The sequence below is a fragment of the Oncorhynchus mykiss genome, chromosome 18, assembly GCF_057628025.1.
Source record: "Oncorhynchus mykiss isolate SJ-2025 chromosome 18, ASM5762802v1, whole genome shotgun sequence".
Taxonomy (NCBI): domain Eukaryota; kingdom Metazoa; phylum Chordata; class Actinopteri; order Salmoniformes; family Salmonidae; genus Oncorhynchus; species Oncorhynchus mykiss.
In genome coordinates, this window is record NC_143039.1 from 26,393,119 (window position 1) to 26,419,285 (window position 26,167).

Genomic DNA, 26,167 nt, shown 5'->3' on the forward strand with positions numbered 1-26,167 from the left:
TAAAGTTTGCCACAAGCCACCTGGGAGACACACCAAACATATGGAAGAAGGTGCTCTGGTCAGATGAAACCAAAATTGAACTTTTTGGCAACAATGCAAAACGTTATGTTTGGCGTAAAAGCAACACAGCTCATCACCCTGAACACACCATCCCCACTGTCAAACATGGTGGTGGCAGCATCATGGTTTGGGCCTGCTTTTCTTCAGCAGGGACAGGGAAGATGGTTAAAATTGATGGGAAGATGGATGGAGCCAAATACAGGACCATTCTGGAAGAAAACCTGATGGAGTCTGCAAAAGACCTGAGACTGGGACCGAGATTTTTCTTCTAACAAGACAATGATCCAAAACATAAAGCAAAATCTACAATGGAATGGTTCAAAAATAAACATATCCAGGTGTTAGAATGGCCAAGTCAAAGTCCAGACCTGAATCCAATCGAGAATCTGTGGAAAGGACTGAAAACTGTTGTTCACAAATGCTCTCCATCCAACATCACTGAGCTCAAGCTGTTTTGCAAGGAGGAATGGGAAAAAATGTCAGTCTCTCGATGTGCAAAACTGATAGAGACATACCCCAAGCGACTTACAGCTGTAATCGCAGCAAAAGGTGGCGCTACAAAGTATTAACTTAAGGGGCTGAATAATTTTGCACGCCCAATTTTTCAGTTTTTGATTTGTTAAAAAAGTTTGAAATATCCAATAAATGTCGTTCCACTTCATGATTGTGTCCCACTTGTTGTTGATTCTTCACAAAAAAATACAGTTTTATATCTTTATGTTTGAAGCCTGAAATGTGGCAAAAGGTCGCAAAGTTCAAGGGGGCCGAATACTTTCGCAAGGCACTGTGTATATATATATAATATATACGGTTGAAATTGGAAGTTTACATACACTTAGGTCGGGGTCATTAAAACTAGTTTTTCAGCCACTCCAGTTTCCTGTTAAACTATAGTTTTGGCAAGTCGGTTAGGACATCTACTTTGTGCATAACACAAGTAATTTTCCCAACAATTATTTCCAGACAGATTATTTCACTGTATCACAATTCCAATTGGTCAGAAGTTTACATACACTAAGTTGACTGTGCCTTTAAACAGCTTGGAAAATTCCAGAAAATGATGTCATGGCTTTAGAAGATTCTGATGGGCTAATTGACATCATTTGAGTCAATTGGAGGTGTACCTTTGGATGTATTTCAAGGCCTACCTTCAAATTCAGTGCCTCTTTGCTTGACATCATGGAATGTAGACCTCCGAGTCTGGCTCATCCTTGGGAGCAATTTCCAAACGCCTGAAGGTACCAGGTTCATCTGTACAAACAATAGTACGCAAGTATAAACACCATGCAGCCGTCATACCGCTCAGGAAGGAGACGCGTTCTGTCTCCTAGAGATGAATGTACTTTGGTGCGAAAACCTTGTGAAGATGCTGGAGGAAACGGGTACAAAAGTATCTATATCCACAGTAAAACGAGTCCTATATCGACATAACCTGAAAGGCCACTCAGGAAGAAGCCACTGCTCCGCCATAAAAAAGCCAGACTAACGTTTGGAACGGCACATGGGAACAAAGATCATACTTTTTGAAGAAATGTCCTCTGGTCTGATGAAACAAAAATAGAACTGTTTGGCCATAATGACCATTGTTATGTTTGGAGGAAAAAGGGGGAGGCTTGCAAGCCAGCAAACACCATCCCAACCGTGAAGCATGGGGTGGCAGCATCATGTTGTGGGGGTGCTTTGCTGCAGTAGGGGCTGGTACACTTCCTAAAATAGATGGTATCATGAGGAAGGGAAATGATGTGGATATATTGACAACATCTCTAGACATCAGTCAGGAAGTTCAAGCTTGGTCGCAAATGGGTCTTCCAAATGGACAATGACCCCAAGCATACTTCCAAAGTTGTGGTAAAATGGCTTAAGGACAACAAAGTCAAGGTATTGGAGTGGCCATCACAAAGCCCTGGCCTCAATCCTATAGAAAATTTGTGGGCAGAACTGAAAAAGTGTGTGCGAGCAAGGAGGCCTACAAACCTGACTCAGTTACACCAGCTCTGTCAGGAGGAATGGGCCAAAATTCACCCAATTTATTGTGGAAAGCTTGTGGAAGGCTACCCAAAACGTTTGATCCAAGTTAAATAATTTAAAGGCAATGCTACCAAATACTAATTGAGTGTATGTAAACTTCTGACCCACTGGGAATGTGATGAAAGAAATAAAAGCTGAAATAAATCATTCTCTCTACTATTATTCTGACATTTCACATTCTTAAAATATTGGTGATCCTAATTTACCTAAGACAGGAAATTGTTACTCTGATTAAATGTCAGGAATTGTGAAAAACTGAGTTTAAATGTATTTGTCTAAGGTGTATGTAGACTTCTGACTTTAACTGTGTGTGCGTGATATACACGCATGCATACACACGCGTAAATCACCAGGTAGGGCCTCATAAAAACGGAATCCAGATGTAGAAACGGAATAAAAAAAACTAAACAATTTTAGTTAAATTATTCCGAGGCACATCAACAAGATGCGTATGCCTAATGAACAGCAAAAGCACTAGCCTATGTCAATGTTCTATGCCCCAAAGTACAAAAGTTGAGAAATAAATATCCCACCATATATTTATCAAACATGACTGGCATTTAGCATATATATATATATATATATATATATATATATATACATATACATATACATACACACACACACATTTAAATGGACTATTTTGGTTAATGGCCTTGGTGCCCTAGCAGGTGGCCTTGGTGCCCTGGCACACTGGGTTCCTCTTGAATGCCAAAATGGCCTTGCCACTAAGAAATTCCAGGCCTGCTAATAAGACCCTTTTAGTCATCACATTTGTGCCATAAAAATCGGAATTAGTCAAATAATTGTAGCTGAGGCCGAATATTAAAAAATAAATGTAATTTAATTTAGCACTCACGGCCAAAGATATTATTGTTTTTATATTCATGCGATGTCTGACATATTTCTTGGATAACATGATGTTGCTGCTCGCACTGCTCTCTGTGTGCACTGAGTGGTAGTGCACATGGGATGCTGGTCTGTATAAACCAGATGCAACCCGGATATAGACTATCCATGAATTGGCGAACGTGATTAGATTACCTTGAAATTTAACGGGGCGTACATCTTGGATGCAGTCTCCAGTTCTTATACCCCAGTGGTCAGACCCCCACGTCTCTTTCTCCCCCCTTTTCTGTATCCCTCTTTCTCTGCACTCCCTCTCATTATTCCCTTTTTCTGTCTCTTTATATCCCCTCCCTTCCCCCTGTTGATGTCAGAACGGAACTGATTCGCTGGTACATACGTTTGTTCCCCCTTCTTACCCTAAGCTTGGGGATAAGTGTGGGTGTGTATGTGTTTAGGTAGGCCAACTAAGGGAAGTGGGGCGTTACAGCGTAGGTAACGTTGACTGGCCTGCGGCTGACCACAGGATCTCTCAACCTCAGTTGGTAGGCAGCTGGTGTGTGTTGTATGCCTTACGGCTGCCTTGGCTGCTACTCTGTGTGTGTGTGTGTGTGTGTGTGCGTTAAATACTGCCAGAGAGCTGCGTATACTTTGGGTCGCCCAGCAGGCATGCTCCTGTGTTTGTCTCTGTACTATGATTAGCTGAATAGTCCTTTATTTCTTCTCCTTTCTAAAGTAGTACACACACACCCACGTTTCCACAACAGGTTCAGGGTACACAAAAACATCATGGGGAAAAACAAATAAAAAAATCCCAAGACACTAAGAAATAGTTATTTTTAAAAAAAGTTGTGAGGCATAGTAGACGGAGCTTGGGCAGCATCGACACGGTCTATGATCACGTTCCCATCCCACAGAAATGAACTACACAGATACTCAACCACAGCTCACCACTGGTTAACCTCACCTAACCTGTTATCAGCAGTCTGCTTTACCACAATGCAAATGTCTACCTCTGGATTTGCAAACACACTTGTGTATATACACTGCTCAAAAAAAAATAAAGGGAACACTAAAATAACACATCCTAGATCTTATTAAATACTTTTTTCTTTACATAGTTGAATGTGCTGACAACACAATCACACAAATTATCAATGGAAATCAAATTTATCAACCCATGGAGGTCTGGATTTGGAATCACACTCAAAATTAAAGTGGAAAACCACACTACAGGCTGATCCAACTTTGATGTAATGTCCTTAAAACAAGTCAAAATTAGGCTCAGTAGTGTGTGTGGCCTCCACGTGCCTGTATGACCTCCCTACAACGCCTGGGCATGCTCCTGATGAGGTGGCGGATGGTCTCCTGAGGGATATCCTCCCAGACCTGGACAAAAGCATCCGCCAACTCCTTGACAGTCTGTGGTGCAACGTGGCGTTGGTGGATGGAGCGAGACATGATGTCCCAGATGTGCTCAATTGGATTCAAGTCTGGGGAACGGGCGGGCCAGTCCATAGCATCAATGCCTTCCTCTTGCAGGAACTGTGCGGCCCCCCCAAAGAAATGCCACCCCACACCATGACTGACCCACCGCCAAACCGGTCATGCTGGAGGATGTTGCAGGCAGCAGAACGTTCTCCACGGCGTCTCCAGACTGTCACGTCTGCCACGTGCTCAGTGTGAACCTGCTTTCATCTGTGAAGAGCACAGGGCGCCAGTGGCGAATTTGCCAATCTTGGTGTTCTCTGGCAAATGCCAAACGTCCTGCACGGTGTTGGGCTGTAAGCACAACCCCCACCTGTGGACGTCGGGCCCTCATACCACCCTCATGGAGTCTGTTTCTGACCATTTGAGCAGACACTGGAGGTCGTTTTGCAGGGCTCTGGCAGTGCTCCTCCTTGCACAAAGGCGGAGGTAGCGGTCCTGCTGCTGGGTTGTTGCCCTCCTACGGCCTCCTCCACGTCTCCTGATGTACTGGCCTGTCTCCTGGTAGCGCCTCCATGCCCTGGACACTACGCTGACAGACACAGCAAACCTTCTTGCCACAGCTCGCATTGATCTATCATCCTGGATGAGCTGCACTACCTGAGCCACTTGTGTGGGTTGTAGACTCCGTCTCATGCTACCACTAGAGTGAAAGCACCGCCAGCATTCAAAAGTGACCAAAACATCAGCCAGGAAGCATAGGAACTGAGAAGTGGTCTGTGTCACCACCTGTAGAACCACTCCTTTATTGGGGGTGTCTTGCTAATTGCCTATAATTTCCACCTGTTGCCTATTCCATTTGCACAACAGCATGTGAAATTTGTTGTCAATCAGTGTTGCTTCCTAAGTGGACAGTTTGATTTCACAGAAGTGTGATTGACTTGGAGTTACATTGTGTTGTTTAAGTGTTCCCTTTATTAATTTTGAGCAGTGTGTTACACACACACACACGTAAGTCACCAGGTAGGGCCCTATAAAAACAGAATCCAGACTTAGAAACGGAATAAAAAAACAAACCGATTTTAGTTAAAATGATTTACTTGTATTGAACTTAGAAAAGTAGTTAAATTGCACTGAACTGTCAGCAGAGGAAATCCATTCTGAGATTTTACAGGTTGTCTGCATGTGCAGACTGTGGTCTGGTTTGTTGTGTTTCAGCGTCTTTACTATGTACAGTACCAGTCAAAAGTTTGGACACAACTACTCATTGAAGTTTTTTTTTAAATGTAGACTATTTTCTACATTGTAGAATAATAATTAAGACATCAAAACTATGAAATAACATACAGTTGAAGTCGTAAGTTTACATGCACAGCTTGGGAAGTTCCAGAAAATGATGTCATGGCTTTAGCCTATCAGAAGCTTCTAATTGACATAATTTGAGTCAATTGGAGGTGTACCTGTGGATTTATTTCAAGGCCTACCTTCAAACTCAGTGCCTCTTTGCTTGACATCATGGGAAAATCAAAAGAAATCAGCCAAGACCCCCCCCCCCCAAAAAAAAAAAAGTTGTAGACCTCCACAAGTCTGGTTCATCCTTGGGAGCAATTTCCAAATGCCTGAAGGTACCACGTTCATCTGTACAAACAATAGTATGCAAGTATAAACACCATGGGACAACGCAGCCATCATACTTCTCCGGAAGGAGATGCGTTCTGTCTCCTAGAGATTAACGTACTTTGGTGTGAAAAGTGCAAATAAATCCTAGAACAACAGCAAAGGACCTTGTAAAGATGCTGGAGGAAACAGGTACAAAAGTATCTATATCCACAGGAAAACGAGTCCTAAATCAACAACCTGAAAGGCCACTCAGCAAGGAAAACCGCCATTAAAGAATGCCAGACTATGGTTTGCAACTAACTGCACATTGGGACAAAGATTGTACTTTTTTGAGAAATGTCCTCTGATCTGATGAAACAAAAATAGAACTGTTTGGCCATAATGACCATGTGGGAAGCTTGGGGAAGGCCACCTGAAACGTTTGACACAAGTTAAACAATTTAAAGGCAATGCTACCAAACACTAATTGAGTGTATGTAAACTTCTGACGTACTGGGAATGTGATGAATGAAATAAAAGCTGAAATAAATAATTCTCTCTACTATTATTCCGACATTTCACATTCTTAAAATAAAGTGGTACAGGGAAACTGAATTTTTACTAGGATTAAATGCCAGGAATTGTGAAAAACTGAGATGAAATGTATTTGGCCAAGGTATATGTAAAGTTCCGACTTCATCTGTATTTATACACACACACTACTCAAGTTCAACACAACGTCCAGATTTTTTTGCTGACCGTATTCAATCTTTCTGTTTCCCTGAGGAATTGTATGTTAAACAAACACATTCAACATTTGTGTGCATTTACCAACTCATTTTTCAAATGTGGTGTTTAGTGTCCGCTAAAAATCAGTACTGTTTGTGTGTGTTTCTGTTTGATGTGGTTTTTGCGCAAGGTTCCCTTATTACTCTGCTCTCTTGCCACCATCATATCTGATACCACATACCCCTCTCTCTACCAGACGTGTGTGTGTGTGTGTGTGTGTGGGCTGTGTGTTTCACCCTGCGCTGTAGCCTCGTGGGCGTTTTTCTAAGCGATGCTGTCTTTCTCGCGCTGCTGCCTGGAAAGACCCAAGTAGTGTCAGCTAGTAAAAGGTGTGTGAGTGTATATGTAACCGTTGCTCTGGTTCGCTCGCTCTCTCTCTGCCGACTGGGAAGGAAAGTGTTATCAAACCCAGTAGTGTGGTCTATTAAAAGGTGACCTCCGTTTTTCTAGGTCGCCACCAAAAAAGAATGGACAGATTCTAGTTCTGAATATCCCAAATGCTTGACAGGGAGGAGAATAAGCGAGTGAGGGACGGGAGAGGCGAAGGGGAAGGGGAGGTGGATGATAATGGGGGAGATGGATTTCCAGCCTCAGGGAGGAAGACAACGATTAGGGGCATGAGAGGAGAGATGGAGTAAGGGCGAGGCTGGGTGAAGAGAAGGGGAGGCGGGAGTGGGCTGGAGGAGAGGATGGAGACAGAGGCTGGTAGTGTGCTCTAGAGGAGAGGAAGCGACAGAACAGAAGCGAGATGGAGGGAGAGATCTTATGACAGGGTCACGAGAAATAAATCAGACCTCAGACTGATCTTTCACTAAGGACACGGGCCGTGTTCCAGTACTGTAACACAGCCTCTTCTCTCCTTGGGCTGCATCCCAAATACTGTGAAGGGGAAATACAAAACTGACCTTACATCAGCAGCATCTTTTATATATACAGTACCAGTCAAAAGTTTGGACACACCTACTCATTCCAGGTTTTTTCTTTATTTTGACTATTTTCTACCTTGTCAAAACTATGAAATAACACATGGAATCATGTAGTAACCAAACAAGTGTTAAACAAAACAACATATATTTGAGATTCTTCAAAGTAGCCACCCTTTGCCTTGATGACAGCTTTGCATTCTCTTAACCTGCTTCATGAGGCAGTCACCTGGAATGCAATTCTATTAACAGGTGTGTCTTTTTCAAAGTTAATTTGTGGATTTTCTTTCCTTAATGCGTTTGAGTCAATCAGTTGTGTTGTGACAAGGTAGGGGGGGTTTACAGAAGATAGCCCTATTTGGTAAAAGACCAAGTCCGTATTATGGCAAGAACAGCTCAAATAAGCAAAGAGAAACGACAGTCCATCATTACTTTAAGACATGAATGTCAATCAATCGGGAACATTTCAAGAACCTTGGAAGTTTCTTCAAGTGCAGTCGCAAAAACATCAGAGCTATGATGAAACTGGCTCTCATGAGGACCGCCACAGGAAAGGAAGACCCAGATTTACCTCTGCTGCAGAGGACGAGTTCATTAGAGTTAACTGCACCTCAGATTGCAGCCCAAATAAATGCTTCCCAGAGTTCAAGTAACAGACACACCTCAACATCAACTGTTCAGAGAAGACTGCGTGAATCAGGCCTTCATGGTCAAATTGCTGCAAAGAAACTACTACTAAAGGACACCAATAAGTAGAAGAGACTTGCTTGGGCAAAGAAACACGAGCAATGGACATTTGACCAGTGAAAATCTGTCCTTTGGTCTGATGAGTCCAAACTGTCTTTGTGAGATGCAGAGTAGGTGAACAGATGATCTCCACATGTGTGGTTCTCACTGTGACGAATGGAGGAAGTGGTGTAATAGTGTCAACAGAAGAGCACCCCCACACCATCAGTGATTTATTTAGAATTCAAGGCACACTTAATCAGCATGGCTACCACAGTGTTTTGCAGAGATACGCCATCCCATCTGGTTTGCGTTTAGTGGGACGATCATTTGTTTTTCAACAGGGCAATGACCCAACACACACCAGGCTGTGTAAGGGCCTTTTGAACAAGGAGAGTGATTGAGTGCTGCATCAGATGACCTGGCGTCCACAATCACCCAACCTCAACCAAATTGAGATGGTTTGGGATGAGTAGGGCGCAGAGTGAAGGAAAAGCAGCCAACAAATGCTCAGCTTATGTGGGAACTCCTTCAAGACTGTTGGAAAAGCATTCCTCATGAACCTGGTTGAGAGAATGAGTGTGCAAAGTTGTCATCAAGACAAAGGGTGGCTACTTTGAAGAATCTAAACTATATTTTGATTTAACACTTTTTTAGGTTACTACATGATTCTATGTGTTATTTCATAGTTTTGATGTCTTTACTATTATTACACAATGTAGAAATAAAGTAAAACCCCTAAATGAGTAGGCGTGTCCAAACTTTTGACTGGTACTGTATATATATATATATATTTATTTAACCTGTATTTAACTAGACAAGTCAGTTAAGAACAAAGTCTTATTTACAATGATGGCCTACCAAAAGGCCTACTGCGGGGACAGGGGCTTGGATTAAAAATATAGGACAAAACACACATCACGACGAGACACCACAACACTACATAGAGACCAAAGACCACGCCATAGCATGGCAGCTACACATGACAACACAGCATGGTTGCAACACCACATGACAACAACATGGTAGCAACACAACATGGCAGCAGCACAACGGTTGCACAACAGTTGTCTAGAAACAGCCTCATCCTCCTCCTCAGTATTGTATCTAACAGACTGAAAAGAGGAGCATAGCCCTTCTACATAGCAGCAGCGTGAGATGGAGAGAGAGAGCTTGAGGCGTAGTTATATTTACTATCCGCTACGAAAGAAAGAGGGGAAAAAATGCAGGAGGAGAGAATAGGGTTGCCATGGCAACCGGAATATGGCTGCTCTTCAAAAACCTTGAATGTAGGTGGTGGTCTTTCTTTCTCTCCATCTCTTTCTCCATCTCTTTCCGTTTGCAGATATAGCAGATCTGTGTTTAGGGATTGACGTGGCAGTAGCCTGGTGTTAGCCTGCCTCAGGGTATATGTGTATTTCTGTGCATATGGTGCAGAGAGGCTGAGCAATATGGGTTACCAGCAGCCCCCTTGGCTAGTGAGGGTTTAGCCAGCGAGGTGAAGTAAATCTAGCTAAAACGGTTACTTTGCCAAATGTGTGTGTTGTGAGTTCTCATAAAACCACTGCATCAGAAAATGAATTTCTGATCGGTTCAGATGGTACCTCGCCGTTTCTTTCCGTCTCGTTCGTACAAGACACGACCCAGGTGAGGACAGCTGGTGCCAGAAATCAATCAGTTAATTACCAGGGAGAGCAGAGTTGCAGCAGTACTGTAGGGGAACACCCCTCCTTTAAAGGGCAAGCGGCTCAAGTTGTTTAATCTCACCCAATGATATGGCTGATTATCGTCTTCCATAACCCCCCCCCCCCCCCCCCTCTCAGATGGCTGTAGTATCGGGACAAAGAACCTTTGACATATCTGAGAGCATAAACAGTTTAGCGTAATCAATTAGATCTGTTCCCAGTACTGTTTTGTAAGGCATGGTGTCTGGCTGGGCCCTGGAGAGGCTTGTGTTTGCTAAAGGAGATGAGGGTATGGCAGGGTCCCAAGTTTCTACTGGAAAGACGGGGGTCTACTTCTGACAGTCAAGTCATGTGACAGTTTTGTTTGAACCAATCCCCTGCCTCCCCTGGATTATATACGGAAAACAAAAATAGAATCGCAACTTGCAACAATTCCATTGATTTGTACTGTGTTACAGTTTATATGAGGAAATCGGTCAATTAAAATATATGAATTAGGCCCTAATCTATGGGATTTCACGACTGGTCACAGATACCTTAAAAAAAATAGTCCTCACAATGGTCCTCAGGATCTCTTCGCTGTATTTTTGTGCATTCAAATTGCCATCGATTTAAAATTGGTAGAGAAATCAACATTCAATTCTCTGACAACAGCTCTGGTGGACATTCCTGCAGTCAGTATGCCAATTGCACGCTTCATCAACCTGAGACATCTGTGGCATTGTGTTGTGACAACTGCACATTATATATTGGCCTTTGTATTGTCCCCAGCAAAATGTGCACCTGTGTAATGATCGTGCTGTTTAATCGGCTTCTTGATATGCCACACCTGTCAGGTGGATGGATTCTTTTGGCAAAGAAGAAATGTTCACTAACAGGGATGGAAACAAATTTGTGCACAAAATTTGAGCGAGAGTTTTTGTGCGTATGGAATATTCCTGGGATCTATTATTTCAGCTCATGGAACATGGGACCAACACTTTACATGTTGCGTTTTTGTTGTTTTGTTGTCATTGGTTGGATAGAGCCTCATTTGAACCCATTCCTCTGTTTACGATTGTTACTCTTCTCACGGAAGTGTGCACTCATTCATTCCTCTTCATGGATTGGAAAGAACTGGTGAAAGAAGGAATGTTTAGGCAGTGGAAACTCCCTGTAGCCCATACCTACACCAAGCCAATGATTTTAAATTCATGAGGTTGGAGTGAGCAAGCAGTCCTTTGTGGAAACTGTGAGGGGAGTCTAACTGGGGGTCTTACAGTAGTAGGATTTCATAGTAACCCCAAACCGTCCTATGGTTTGTAGTTGACCATGGGGGTGAAAAGAGCCATGTGCGACTGGATACTGCAGTGCAGGCTGGGTTGAATGGAGCTCTGGGTGGTGCTGGTGGGGGTGTCGGTCTGAGGAGGATCATATGACTGTGGAGATCTGACAAACATCTGGTTCCTTCTGTTAGACGCTGTCTGCTGCTGTCGTAGCTGTTTGTGTTAAAGAACGACACTGTTGAAACGGATCTCACTGGATTCCCCTTCACCCTGGCACTCACAACACCCTCCCTCGCTTTCTCGCTCTCCCCCGCTCTCCGTCTCGCTCCCGCTCTCCATCTCGTTTGCGCTCTCCGTCTCGCTCGCGCTGGCTCTGTATACTATGCTCTCCAGTGATGTATTGAAGGTTTAACGCAATTTACACACTTTTTTTTTTATGAATAGCGTTTACACACCTATCCCGCTAAACTAGCGCACCTGTTGCACAGCACAGGGTGTCGGATGCATTTGCTGTTTTGTTTTGGTCGTGTTTCATATTATTTTGTGCCCAATAGGAATGAATGGTAAGTAATGTGTAGCCATTTTGGAGTCACTTTTATTGTAAATAAGAATAGAATGTTTCTAAACATTTTAAAGTGGATGCTACCATGGTTACGGATAGTCCTGGATGAATCGTGAATAACGATGAGTGAAAGTTAGATGCACAAATATCATACCCCGAAGACATGCTAACCTCTCACCATTACAAGCATCCACATTTTAATGTAGAAGTGTAAGAAATTCATTTTTATTGTGCCCAATAAAATGTAATGGTAAATAATCTGAAACACAACCAAAACAAACAGCAAATGCATCAAACACATTTGTAGTCACAAGCTTCATGTAATCAATGCGTGCGAAGGATATAAGACCAAATGCAAAAATGTTGACTACTTTAATACACAAATGAATTTGTCCCAATACTTTTGGTCCCCTTAACTCCCCCTCGCCATTTATGTACAAAAATAGTTGTAGTTTCTAAACCGTTCACACAATATAGATGAAAATACCCTCAATAAAGTTCAGTCTGCACTTTTCGAATCCAACGTGCTGGAGTGCAGAGTCAAAACGAATACTTCTGGAGCTCACTGTAGGTGTGTGTGTCCAGGTATAGGAGAGAGTGGTGCTAACAGTGGTTGTTCTATGTGTGTGTCCAGGTACAGTAGAGTGTTGCTAACAGTGGTTGTTCTATGTGAGTGTCTGGTACAGGAGAGAGTGGGGCTAACAGTGGTTGTTCTATGTGAGTGTCTGGTACAGGAGAGAGTGGGGCTAACAGTGGTTGTTCTATGTGAGTGTCTGGTACAGGAGAGAGTGGTGCTAACAGTGGTTGTTCTATGTGTGTGACCAGGTACAGGAGAGAGTGGGAAGAGTACATTCATCAAGCAGATGAGGATCATCCATGGGGCGGGCTACACAGAGGAGGACAAGAGGGGTTTCATCAGGCTGGTGTACCAGAACATCTTCACCTCCATGCAGTCTATGATCAAAGCCACAGAGAACCTCAAGATCCCCTTCAAATACGAACAGAACCGGGTAGGAAGTACTAACGCAACCATTAAAAAAAACACTGCCATCCACACACACAACCAGAATAGGCTTGGTCAGAACGCATCTACAGTCACTCTCACTCACACAAACACTATCTAGTTCCAATGCGCTCACTCTTCCCTCCTCTCTCTGTCTCTCTCCCCTCCCTCCCCAGTCTAATGCCATGTTAGTGAAGGAGGTGGACATAGAGAAGATCTGTGGTTTCGACCAGCCCTACATCAGCGCCATCAAGACCCTGTGGGCCGACCCTGGGATACAGGAGGCCTACGACAGACGCAGGGAATACCAGCTATCAGACTCCACTAAATAGTATGTCTCTGTGTGTAAGAGGTTGTTCATGTGGGGGAGGGGTGGATGTGAGCGCACGTGGGTGTGTTGGGGTTAAGGCATTTGCGTGTGTGTGTGTGTGTGTGTGTGTGTGTGTGGTTCACTCTGGTGCCTCTCGACCGGTTGCCCCAACTCCAGAGAGCTGATGGCTAGAAATGAAGTGAGATACTGACTGTCACACACACAGTGCATTTGGAAAGTATTCAGACCCCTTCACTTTTTCCATGTTTAGTTACTTTACAGCCTTATTTTAAAATGCTAATTTATAGCTGTATTTGGGTTTCTCCCATTTTTGTTCTGCAGATCCTCTCACACACTGTCAGGTTGGATGGGGAGTGTTGATGCACAGCTATTTTCAGGTCTGTCCAGGGATGTTCGACCGGGTTCAAGTCCGGGCTCTGGCTGGGCAACTCAAGGACATTGAGATTTGTCCCGACGCCACGCAGCAGTGGCTTCGGGACACTCTTGGCTGTGTGCTTATGGTTGTTGTCCTGTTGGAAGGTGAACCTTCGCCCTAGTCTTAGGTCCTGAGCTCTCTGGAGCAGGTTTTCTTCAAGGATCTCTGTACTTTGCTCCGTTCATCTTTCCCTTGATCCTTACTAGTCCCCTTGTCCCTGCCGCATAAAAACATCCCCACAGCATGATGCTGCCACCACCATGCTTCAACCTAGATATGGTATTGGCCAGGTGATGAGCAGTGTCTGGTTTCCTCTAGACGTGACGCTTGGCATTCAGGCCAAAGAGTTCAATCGTGGTTTCATTAGACCAGAGAATCTTGTTTCTCATGGTCAAAGTCCTTTAGGTGCCTTTTGGCAAACTCCAAGTGGGCTGTCATGTGCCTTTTTACTTAGGCGTGGCTTCCGTTTGGCCACTTTACCATAAAGGCCTGGTTGGTGGAGTGCTGCAGAGATGGTTGTCCTTCTGGAAGGTTCTCCCATCTCCACAGAGGAACTCTGGAGCGCTGTTAGAGTGACCATCGGGTTCTTGGTCATCTCCCTGACCAAGGCCCTTCTCCCCCGATTGCTCAGTTTGGCCGGAGAGTCAGCATTAAAGAATAGTGAAGACCACTGTGTTCTTGGACCTTCAAAGCTGCAGACATTTTTTGGTACCCTTCCCCAAATTCCTGAGCTCAATTTTGAGTCTCATAGCAAAGTCAAATCAAATCAAATGTATTTATATAGCCCTCTTACATCAGCCTGATATATCAAAGTGCTGTACAGAAACCCAGCCTAAAAACCCCAAACAGCAAGCAATGCAGGTGTAGAAGCACGGTGGCTAGGAAAAACTCCCTACAAAGGCCAAAACCTAGGAAGAAACCTAGAGAGGAACCAGGCTATGAGGGGTGGCCAGTCCTCTTCTGGCTGTGCCGGGTGGAGATTATAACAGAACATGGCCAAGATGTTCAAATGTTCATAGTAATAATAATCACAGTTGTTGTCGAGGGTGCAACAGGTCAGCACCTCAGGAGAAAATGTCAGTTGGCTTTTCATAGCCGATCATTCAGAGTATCTCTACCCCTCCTTCTGTCTCTAGAGAATTGAAAACAGCAGGTCTGGGACAGGTAGCACATGAACAGGTCAGGGTTCCATAGCCGCAGGCAGAACAGTTGAAACTGGAGCAGCAGCATGGCCAGGTGGACTGGGGACAGCAAGGGGTCATCGTGCCAGGTAGTCCTGAGGCATGGTCCTCGGGCGCAGGTCCTCTGAGAAAGAGAGAATTAGAGAGGGCATACTTAAATTCACACAGGACACCGGATAAGACAGGATAAATACTCCGTGTGTGTGTGTGTGTGTGTGTATATGTGTGAGAGAGGGAGAATTACATGCTGACCACAGTGCTCACGTCGTAAGCATGGCAAAATAAATGTACACAGACGTTATCATTGCACCCACACTGCTTGCGCACCTCAACGAGCGTCTCCATAGCCAGGCTCTAATATATAGAACTTGGTTCTATTTGTGACGCTTGACAAGCTGCAAGTCCCGCCTCTCCCAGCTCCTCATTGGTTTTTCGGATGATATACCCACAGAGTGATTGAAGGATGAACTGAGGTCCACAGTCCAGTTGGTGGTGGTAATGCACCTTAAAGTTGGTTGCACACCGCCATATAAAGTCAAAGGAGAAGAAGCCCGAAGGAGGAGAGATTACTAGAAACAAACTCTGTTTACCCTTTTATCTGTGGATTCATTGTCGGCGTAGAGGACCTTGTGCATTTCAGGTAAAATAACAACCCAATGTTTATATAATTATTTACGACCTGTCCCCCAAATTAATGTAGTTGGTTCAGAGTTTGTTTTGATATTTCAACCTGCGTGTCTTGATCGCGTCTGGTGTGGTTGGACAAAATCAACATGCGTGCAATGGCGCACAAACGAGCAGTCTGGTCAGCATGTTAGTGCGTATGTGCAGCCATCCAGTTTCTTTAGTGATAGACTGTTTGTCTGTGTGTGTCTGCAGTTACCTTAGTGATATAGACCGCGTCACCGCGGAGGGATATGTTCCTACTCAGCAGGATGTGCTTCGTGTCCGGGTCCCCACCACGGGAATCATAGAGTACCCGTTTGACCTGGAGAACTGCATCTTCAGGTACCGTCACGGTACTGCAGCGAGGGACTGCTCCTTCTCTGCCTCTGCTGCTTCCATCGACGTCCTCACTATGTCACTGTCCTGCAACACACTGACACACACACACCCAGGTCCCCACATAGCAACTCTCTGAGACTGGGCCCACTCAGGACAACCCAACTGTTATGTAATCGTTGCAGAACCCCAAACTAGAAAGGATGTGAAATGGCATCAAAATGGCTTGTTAGCTTGATGCAAAAATTGCTACAACTAAACTAAGGCCTCAAGGTGTTTTATTGTGACGGTAAAGACCTGAAACGGACGTTCTCAGAGTTGCTTTGGGGGGTGAGTGGGTCTGTGTATTGGGCTCGGGGTGGTGTTGGAAGCCTAATACGGACCAACACCACTGTTCTTCTAGACTTGGTACGGTCGCCCAAGCCTTCCACACTGGACTGATCCACCTTCTCTGGATTGGTAGGGGTGTGTGGCGGTAATGCTAACTGTCTACCGTGCTTTATATGACTGTGGTCTGTCTCTTTCTGTCTCTCTCTCTTTCTCCCTCGGTTTGTAGCTATCTAACTGATCTGGACCGTATCTCAGACAACAACTATCTGCCCACACAGCAAGATGTTCTGAGGGTGCGAATCCCCACCACCGGCATCATAGAGTACCCCTTCGACTTGTCAAGCATCATTTTCAGGTAGACAATGCTAGTGTGCTAACTTTAGCCTAGCAAATGCATCACAGTCAGGTGGAGTTGCTAACATTAGCCTAGCAAATGCATTATTTTCAGGTAGACAATGCTAACGTGCTAACATGAGCCCAGCAAAAGCATCAGTCAGGTGGTGCAATTAACATCCGCTTTCAAAAAGCATCCTATTCAAGTAGAAGAGGCTAAGGTGCTAACATTGGCCTAGCAAATGCATCATTCAGGAAGGGGATGCTAGCATCAGTGCCCTTGTGCAGTCATGTTAACCAGTGAATCATCCCATGACCCTGCTCCGTTACTTCTTAAAATGCATCCTCCTTTTCTCAAAGTAATCACTGCTTTGGCATGAGCGCATCGGTGAAAGTTAGGGTCCCACTTTAAGCTTTCACCAATCCAGTCATGTCATGAATTAGTGGTTACTTTAAATTAAGGAAGAATGCATTTATTTATCAGTATTTGGACAGGGCATACCGATGTGTGCGTTCTTTTCACATGTCATACGTTCTGGTTGTTCCATAACTATCATTGAACTCTTCGATCAGCAGTGGACAGAGCTGTGTTTTATTGTAGGCTTGATCTCCACCATTATGGCCCGATCTCTCGCTCTCTCTCTCTCACACACACCCACCCAACCTCCTCCACTCAGACACATCCTCGTGAGTCCAAAGTCCTACATTCTGGCGCCCGTCTTTTTAAAATGGGTCACCCTCTTTCTCCTCTCCTCCCCTCTGTTCATCCTGGCAGAGGAAAAGAGGTCGTCCTCTCTCTCTCTCCCAGTGAAGGATGTTATTTCGGGCCTGAGGTCCTGCAGGGCTCTGATTGGCTCTTGGTCTCTGTGGACTGCAGTATCCCATGCTACAACAGGAGGGCGTTTCATCACAAATGAAATCGCATACATTCACTATCTGTTTCACTATCTGTTTAATTCAAAGACAGGATTCAAATCTAGGCCTCGAAGACCACAGTACTGCTGGTTGCCTTTTCCCTGGATGTTAAATCATTGATTAATATCGCTGACTTAGAACAAGTCTCACCTGGTCTGAATCAGTTCCTGGTACATAATGTAACTTGATCAGACAGACTAACATTTTACATGACTTACCTTTGCTTCTACTTGAATCGTTTAACACAGAAGAACACTTAACAAAACCTAAAAGACAACCTAGGAGGACAGTGGCAAAGAGAAACGGAAGGAAGAAACCTTGACATGCACACACTCTCACACACACACACTTCAGTCAGAACTACTCGGAGGACACTCCTGTCGTTCACCCAGCAAAGGAATCCCGCCATCAGAGGTGCCTTCTGTATCCCTCCATCTTCTTCCCTTTTTTATTCTCATCCCTTCCTCAGTCTTCATCTGCTCCTCTTTCTCTGTTCCTAGTCCTCTCTCTACCTCCTCTCCCATTCTCCTCTTTCTCTGTTCCTAGTCCTCTCTCTACCTCCTCTCCCGTTCTCCTCTTTCTCTGTTCCTAGTCCTCTCTCTACCTCCTCTCCCGTTCTCCTCTTTCTCTGTTCCTAGTCCTCTCTCTACCTCCTCTCCCGTTCTCCTCTTTCTCTGTTCCTAGTCCTCTCTCTACCTCCTCTCCCGTTCTCCTCTTTTTGTCTCACCTCCACCAGGGTTGCACAATTGCGCTTGGCTCATGCTTCAGGGACACGGACACACACACACACACACACACACACACACACTAGGGAACGGTGGGAGAGCTGGTTTGCTTTTTTTGCCCTCCCATCTTGCCACTGGGTGGACTAGGTAGAATTCTCCTCCATCCACTGATCCAGGATCTGATATACCTTCATCCCCCTTATGGTTAATGTTTTGAATTGGGGTAAGGTTATCTGATCCTAGATCAGAGGTTAGGGGCAACTTGAGAATGGTGATGGGCATGTTGAATCCATCCATACACTACTGTATGTAGAGTTAAATCACAGACATAGAAAATCAATGAGGACCAACCCTTTTGCATGGATGGATTCAGGAAGCCATTTTAGAGTTTTTCTTTTTAGTTGTTCTTTTAGTTGTTCCACAAACACAACAACACTGTTTAACGTCTCTTCTCTCTTGTCCTCTGTGTCCTGGCACCTCTCCTCGCTCCGTCCATGCTCCAGGATGGTGGATGTAGGGGGTCAAAGGTCAGAGAGGAGGAAGTGGATCCACTGTTTTGAGAATGTCACTTCCATCATGTTCCTGGTGGCCCTCAGCGAGTACGACCAAGTCCTGGTGGAGTCTGACAACGAGGTGTGTACACACACACACTAGGGAAAGGTGGGAGAGATGGCTCGCCTTTTTGCCCTCCCGGTTTCCAATAGTGAAACATTGGTGGACTAGGTAGAATTTGACTCTATCCAGTGATCCAGGATCTGATATGCCTTAATGGTTCATTTTTGGAGTTGGGGTTAGGTAATCTGATCCTAGATCTGTGGTTATCATGTCAAAGATACCACACACTCGCTGCACACATCACAGCACACACACACATCAAACTCCCTTACCAACTGTCCTCTGTTCCTCTGTCAGAACCGTATGGAGGAGAGTAAGGCGTTGTTTAGGACCATCATCACCTACCCCTGGTTCCAGAACTCCTCAGTCATCCTGTTCCTCAACAAGAAGGATCTGCTGGAGGAGAAGATCTCATACTCCCACCTGGTCGATTACTTCCCTGAGTTTGATGGTGTGTGTGTGTCTGTCTACAGTTACCTTCGTGATATACCGTGTGTCTGATGGTTTCTGACTACCGTGATGCGGGATTGACTGTGTGTGTGTGTGTGCTCGTGTCTGTGCCGCCCCAGGTCCCCAGCGAGATGCCCAGGCAGGCCGGGAGTTTATCCTGAAGATGTTTGTGGACCTGAACCCGGATAGCGACAAGATCATCTACTCACACTTCACCTGCGCCACGGACACCGAGAACATCCGCTTCGTCTTCGCTGCCGTCAAAGACACCATCCTGCAGCTCAACCTCAAAGAATACAACCTGGTCTGAGAGACTCTTGCACACACACGCACACACTCTTCCCAGTTGCACAGCTTAGCCTACACACACACACACACACACACACACACGGACACCTATGAAGCTTACACACACCTACATGTCTAGTTGATCTTTCCCCTCCTGCTTTTCACTCCAGCGATTTTAAGACCCCTCTCTTCCAATATCTCTCCTCCCATTCGCTCTCTCATTCCTTCCCTCTTTCTACCCTTTTGCCATAAGCCTGTCCTCTCCCTCGTTCTCAGCAGCTTGTCAGTCTCCTCTTCTCCACACCACACATACACACACGCCATGCAGTATACAGTGACTACGGGAGGGGACAGTGTGTGTGTGTGTGTGTGTGTCTGCGTGTTTGTGTGTGAGAAGGTGAGAAGGTGAGGAAGAGGACCAGTGTGGTCAGTGAACTGTGGGTCTTTATCCCTTGAACCATCAGTCAACTGGCCTGAGATCACATCCTCTGATTTGGTGGAAGGAGTGACCCAAACGCAAGGCAAAAAAACACCTGAGAGGGTGATGTTTTACACTCTATAAGGGAGGGGATAAAGACTGGGAGTGGGTTGGAGACGATGAGGTAACAAAGGAAGCCACTAGGACCCGAGCAGGAAGTGATGTCACACACAAATGAGGAGTCAGACCAAGGATTCTGTTTGCACCTCGCATCGATGAATGTATACTCCCGAGTGATCGTTGCAAACGCAAAAAAATATATATAATTAAATATGTTATAAAGTAATTACATATGTAGACAAAATACACTAAGACTGAAAGCACCAGAAGGAGTGGAAAAAGCTAATTGATTAAATATGTGTATCGCTGAGCTTTTTTACAAATAGTTTTTAATAATAGTAACTTGTTGCTACGTCAACTTCTATCTGACGACTAAGAAGTGGTTTGAAAAGTTTTAGAAGCGGTTAACAAAACAAAATCTCGTATTTAAAAAATTTGCAAAATTGCCAAAATATCACAAAAACAAGATGGTAACCAGAAACTGACTCTAATTTTATCCTTTACAGACGACTGTGGTTGTTCATGTTTAGGTTTGATCACATCGCTTCCCTCCTTCACTGGTATACTGACTGATACACCGGAACCTTCCGTTTGACATCCGCAGTACCATGTTCTGTTTGATACACGCTACATTAAGATTACCGAACATCCAAAACTCGCTACTATGTTCTGATTGGACAGTCGCTGAGGGGGAGGGAGTCATGAATGGATGATGTCATCAGCATACGGTACATCAGTCTGAAAGAATGACATCACGTGTTAAGTTGCCCGGCGACCCAAATAGATGTGCTCTGGAGATTCTGGGCAATCCATCCCCACAAATGACACGGTGGCATCCATTATCCCAGACACACAGGAAGCTTTACGTTGTTTACTTTTTTTTACTGTATAGACACTTTTGTTCGTTGATGAGCGGTGGTTGTTGATTGGTGGGAGCGGGGGACGTATGATCCTGCCTCCCAAATGGACAGCGCACTCTGAAGTCTACAAAAAGTTATTGTTTGTGTATATTTCTGTTTGTAAATACATGTACACAGAAATGCTCCTGTACAAAAACACTCTGTGGTACAAAAAAATCTTTGGCAAAAAAAAAACACAAAAAAAAGAAAATCCACTTTTTTCGATAGTGTACTGTTTTTGTTTTCCTATGAATTTGCTAGTATTTATACTGTGATTCTGGATTTCTTTGATGATTGATAATCAGTTGATTATAAGAGGACTACACACACAGAGGGCTGCAGTGAGAGGAAAGGAACAGTCTCAGAACAGAGGTTCTAAACCATCAGGAGCCTTCTAGTCTAGAACCTTTAGAACATTCTAGATCCTCGGCTCTCCTCTGCAGCTTCTCCCTACTAACACTAGAGCAGATTAGTTATTCACAATATGTTGACTAAAGACATGATATTAAAAGAGTAACTAAATAAAGATTTTTTTTTTTTTAATTTAATAATTTATGGAACCAGGTTTGAAGGTGTTGATAATTTGACTGCTTTTGTTTCTATCATGTTGAAATGCGGTCGGGGCTAGACTTGAGTCTAATCTGCTGTAACAAAACAAACGTCTACTATAGTATGTACTAAATCTCTGCTTTCTTTTTTTCTCTTAAGACAATTCCAGATGTACTTTGCCATTCTATCTATATCCATGTTAAATTCTATGGTTTTCTTCTCACATTAAGTCACTTTGTTTCGTTTCATTGATGAAAACTTGTATTTCTCCTCTTGGGTTTCTAATAGGCACAGCTCTGTAACTGCATACATAGGAAATGTACCATATGAACGTAGGTGAATTTTTATAACCAGTGATTGGAGACCAGTACGGTCTATGCTTGCTCTGTCGTTGTAATTTAAACACAGTTTGCGTTGTCGTTGGTTTGAGTTGTTTTAGTTCAAGTTCCGAGGCTTGCTTTGATAGAACCAGTGACGTTGCAGATCTACTTTTTAACCTCTTTCTACAGGCAACTTTTCTTCATTATTCTCATTAAGGGCTATCGCCATGCATCAGACAGGCAGGCAGATGGGGGAGACGGGGCTCAATTCGGTTTTCAATTCATGAAGTGAGTGGAAATTCGATGAGTGAATTCACAAATCCTAGAAAGCGATGGGCAGTAGAGGACATGGGTACACTGTTGCATTCTGTCCTCAAGGGCTGCAGTTTTGCTGTGGTTTTTTTCTGTTGCCTTCTAACCAAAAATGGATTTCTACCTGTGAAATCAGGTGTTTGCAATCGCTAGCCGATTGGTAACATTCATTGATCAAGCAAATGCCGGGGAGAAATGAAAACCAGCAGGAATGTGGACTTCGAAGCACTGGGTTGTGCAGCCCTGGTTTTAGGTTCACAGTCAACGAAGCCATTCACTCATGAGTGTTTGTGGGGATCATTTTGTTTCAACAAGGACTGTGTGTGAATACAGCTGTGGTAGGATACATGACCAACACTATCATTAGAAGGTTAATTTTTGTACTTTTTATTTCTCTGGATCAACAGTGGATCAGACAAGCTTCCAGCTCCGAATGAGGGAATCTCTCAAGCCCCAAGTTCCCTACTTCACTGTTTGATGTGTTATCATCAGGGGTGTGATCCTGGATCAGCTTACCCTCCCTCAATGCTAACCTTAAAGACCCAGTGCAGTCAATTGTGATTTTCCTGTGTTTTGTATAGATTTCCACACTGAGGTTGGAATAATCTTGTGAAATTGGTGATAATGCTATTTTAGTGTAAGAGCTGTTTGAAAAGACCGCCTGAAATTTCTGCCTGTTTTGGTGGGATGAGGTTTTGATTTGTCTGTTCGATATCACCATGCGGTAAATTAGTTAATAAACCAATCAAGTTTCAAACCTCTCTGCCAATAACAGCTAGTTTTCAGTTTTCCCCATGCCACTCACACCACTTCGACAGTCCTAGCAAAATTCATGCTTGATAAATTACTCTTGCTAAAAAGCTATTTTTGTTCGTTTTCACTCAAAATGCTTCAAAAATAATAAAAGTAAGGTACTTAATTGTTACCCAGAAATTACTTGATTTTGAGGTAAAAAAACAATAATTTAAAAACGTCTGCATTGGGCCTTTATCCATTAGGGGGGATGCAAAAGTGACCTTAGATCAGTGTTAAGGGGAACTTTCCTTCTATTGTTCTACTGTTAGTTTTACCATCTGGGGGTGTGCTTTGTGCTTGTTGAGGAGATTTTACACATTGTCAATAGACACTCCTACGGTAGAGGCAGGGTGGTAAACCAGGTGTTAAAATGCTATTCCAAGTTAAAGCATAGCTGCACAACACATAGCTCTAGCACACCTGTGCAGGATTTTGTTCCATACCAGCACTAACACCCCAGTCAACTGATTGAGAACTAATCGTGGTTTTGGATTTAGACCGCAACTAGTTGAACCAAGTGTGTTAGTGTTGTACTGGAACTAAAGCCTGCACACTGCAGCCAGTATTAGAGGATGTTATCCAAGTATGACATGCAGTATTTAATTCAGTGTTGACCTGCCCACAAACAATGTGTTGAATACAACTCGCATAGCAAACAGACAAGCACTTGGGCTCCTGTACTGCCTCCACAATGAAGGGTGAAAACAGCCCTAACTACAATCATCTAACTTGGTGATTAATCAGTTATATTTATAGGAAACACTACTAATCTCTTGTTTACCACTTTCTGTGGGTTAATTGGTTGGCACTCCTGAAGTGTCTGCACATTAGGGCCCAGAGTTTTTCCTAGGCTTTAACTAGGACCCAGAGTTTTACCTGGTCAGATTAACATGGACATGGTGCATATTGAGAATTTAGCTTGACTTATTTCCTTTCAATCTTTTTTGTAAGATTAAAAAAACATTACCGGAACACTATTGTATTTTGGACCACTTGATTTATTTTTTAATCTAAGGAAACCTGAGGGTTAAATGTTTTAGTTGGTGTATAAAAGATACAATGCTGTTTTTGTTTCTTTATTTTGTATGTAACCCAAATGTAAATTATGTATTATATTGTGTGCCAACCCAACTCTCTCTAGAGCCAGGCTCTCTCTCTCTCTCTTAAGTGCCAACGCTGACATCATCATCAGGGAACAGCCATCTTGGATGGTCCCATTTTTAAGAACACCAGAGACCTAAACACGTGGCGACTACGCCACCCCTAACAAAAACTATAAGTACACATTTTTTGTGTAATTATATAATTGCATGTATTGTTTAGTGTTGGGAGGAAGTGAGGCCTCGGAAAAATGTATTGGCTGATGCAGAGATCTTGATGAAAGGGTGAAATCGGTTATTGATTGATCGGTTGGTTATGTATTATTGATTTGCAATACTCTCGCCATATTTCTTTTTTTGTTGTGTGTTTTCATGCATTTGTTTCAACCACTGTTGCCTGATCCTCATTCAAACATGAACATGATTTATTACGATCATCGCCGCCTTCTAAGAGAGAACATAATGACAAGGTATCTGTTTTAAATTTAAATAAATTTGTTCGTATACTTGCTGATGGTGTGTGTGTGGTTCATGACTAGTCTGGCATATTCCATGTCTAGAAACAACCCAAGCACTTCTCCTCTAGCCACTATGCACTTCTGTAGTTCTCAGAGGATTTGATAAGTAGGCCTTCAAGTGCCTATGGTTCTGAACAATAGGGGTTGTTTCTGGACCTGGCCCTTGTTCCATCAAAGAGTGTCTATACAATATGGCTCTTGGGTCTATACAGAGGTTTTCCGTCCTCTCTTGGTGTTTTTGAAATGCTGTCATCTCTCAGAATTGTCAGTTGTCATTCTGTGACTTCTGATAGTGAAATAGATGGAGTGTCACAGAATAGAAATAATCAGTGATGGACATATTTCATCTACATTATGAGGATCATGATACCGAAGTTATGGTAATGGGGTTATTATACATTAAATGAGCAGGCTATTGAGTGAGTGTTAGGCTATGAGTGTTAGGGAACCACCACATCACACTTGCGTGCATCATCGGAGGACAGTTCTACACACCTTCCACCGGGGGCACACGGCAGCAGCAATACTTCCGCAAACTGTAATTTTATACATTTGACATCTAAAATGGGCCTTCGGAGCGCCACCTCATTCTCTCATCACATGCAACGCCCGCTCATCGATGACTCGTACATTTTGTAGCGCAAGGGGTGGTTTCAGCTAGTAGTGAAGGCTTGTGTGTGGACATTAGCTAGCTAGCCAGCTATCGGTAGCTAGCTAACATATTGTGGAATTGAAGACGCTTTTCAAGAACAGATTTTCGACACGATTGCCCCACTTGACAGTAGCTAGAATATCTACGAGGAATTGGACAATATACAAATCTGCTACCTATATTTACGTTGGTTCGCATGTCTCTGCTCAGATTTGCTAGCTAGTTAGTTAACAAGAAAGGATATTGCTGCGACTTTGTCAACATCTACCTAGCCCAGATTTATTTTAAGATTCTTCGTAATCGGTGCCATATTTAATTTTTCACGTCTTGATGTTCAGCCTTTGTTGGTGCAATTTGTTAATTTTTAGCCAGGAACCAAATCAAAACCAACGCTAGCTAGCCAACAGCGTTGGATAAAAAACAATCACGGCGCGAGACCGGGTAACTGGTGTCCTAGATAACGTTAAGATAAATACATAGCCAGCTAACATTAACGTAGCTGTCTAAAAAACAAGAAAGGGAAGACGTTATAGTTGTCCAAAAACGGGGTCTAGATATTTTTATCCTGGTTGCTGAGGAACACCGATAAATCCATTGACATGATGTTTCCACAATCAAGACACTCGGTAAGTAGCTAACGTTAGCATAACTAGCTAGATGATAGCTAAATTCGAGCTATTCTAGCTAGCCACATAAGCAATTAAGCGTTATCCATGTAAGAATAAATGGGAATATATACGATGGCCGTGGTATGTTTTCATTTGTGTTGTTGATGATGGATTCAATCGCTTGTCTGTCACGCGCCCCCGGCATTTGTTTACATTCCAGGCTAGCTCCCACTAAGCTAGCTAACGTTAGCTAACCAATATTACTAACTACAGCGGTTTTCATTAAGCTTTGTGAATGGATTTTTACATTTTAGCCAGTCTATATTACTATACTAACCGTTTTCCACTCATTAGTAATGTGACATATTTGAACAGGG

General features: G+C 43.6%; 1 protein-coding gene across 6 annotated transcripts in view; it reads left to right on the forward strand.

Annotated features, from left to right (window-relative positions):
- LOC110495737 (guanine nucleotide-binding protein subunit alpha-11) overlaps positions 1 to 26,167 on the forward strand; it is a 43,969-nt gene that overhangs the window by 8,600 nt on the left and 9,202 nt on the right. The window contains exons 2-8 of one of the 6 annotated variants that reach the window (XM_090207985.1): positions 12,737 to 12,921; positions 13,091 to 13,245; positions 15,721 to 15,849; positions 16,400 to 16,528; positions 18,650 to 18,779; positions 19,059 to 19,212; positions 19,331 to 24,517. In XM_090207985.1, the coding sequence (XP_090064111.1) occupies positions 12,737 to 12,921; positions 13,091 to 13,245; positions 15,721 to 15,849; positions 16,400 to 16,528; positions 18,650 to 18,779; positions 19,059 to 19,212; positions 19,331 to 19,521 (1,073 nt within the window). In that variant the 3' untranslated portion in view covers positions 19,522 to 24,517. Of the gene's footprint in view, positions 1 to 12,736; positions 12,922 to 13,090; positions 13,246 to 15,720; positions 15,850 to 16,399; positions 16,529 to 18,649; positions 18,780 to 19,058; positions 19,213 to 19,330; positions 24,522 to 24,947; positions 25,809 to 26,167 lie in introns of those variants that run through there. The other 5 variants (XM_021571132.3, XM_021571133.3, XM_090207984.1 and 2 more) reach the window with 5 other exon arrangements.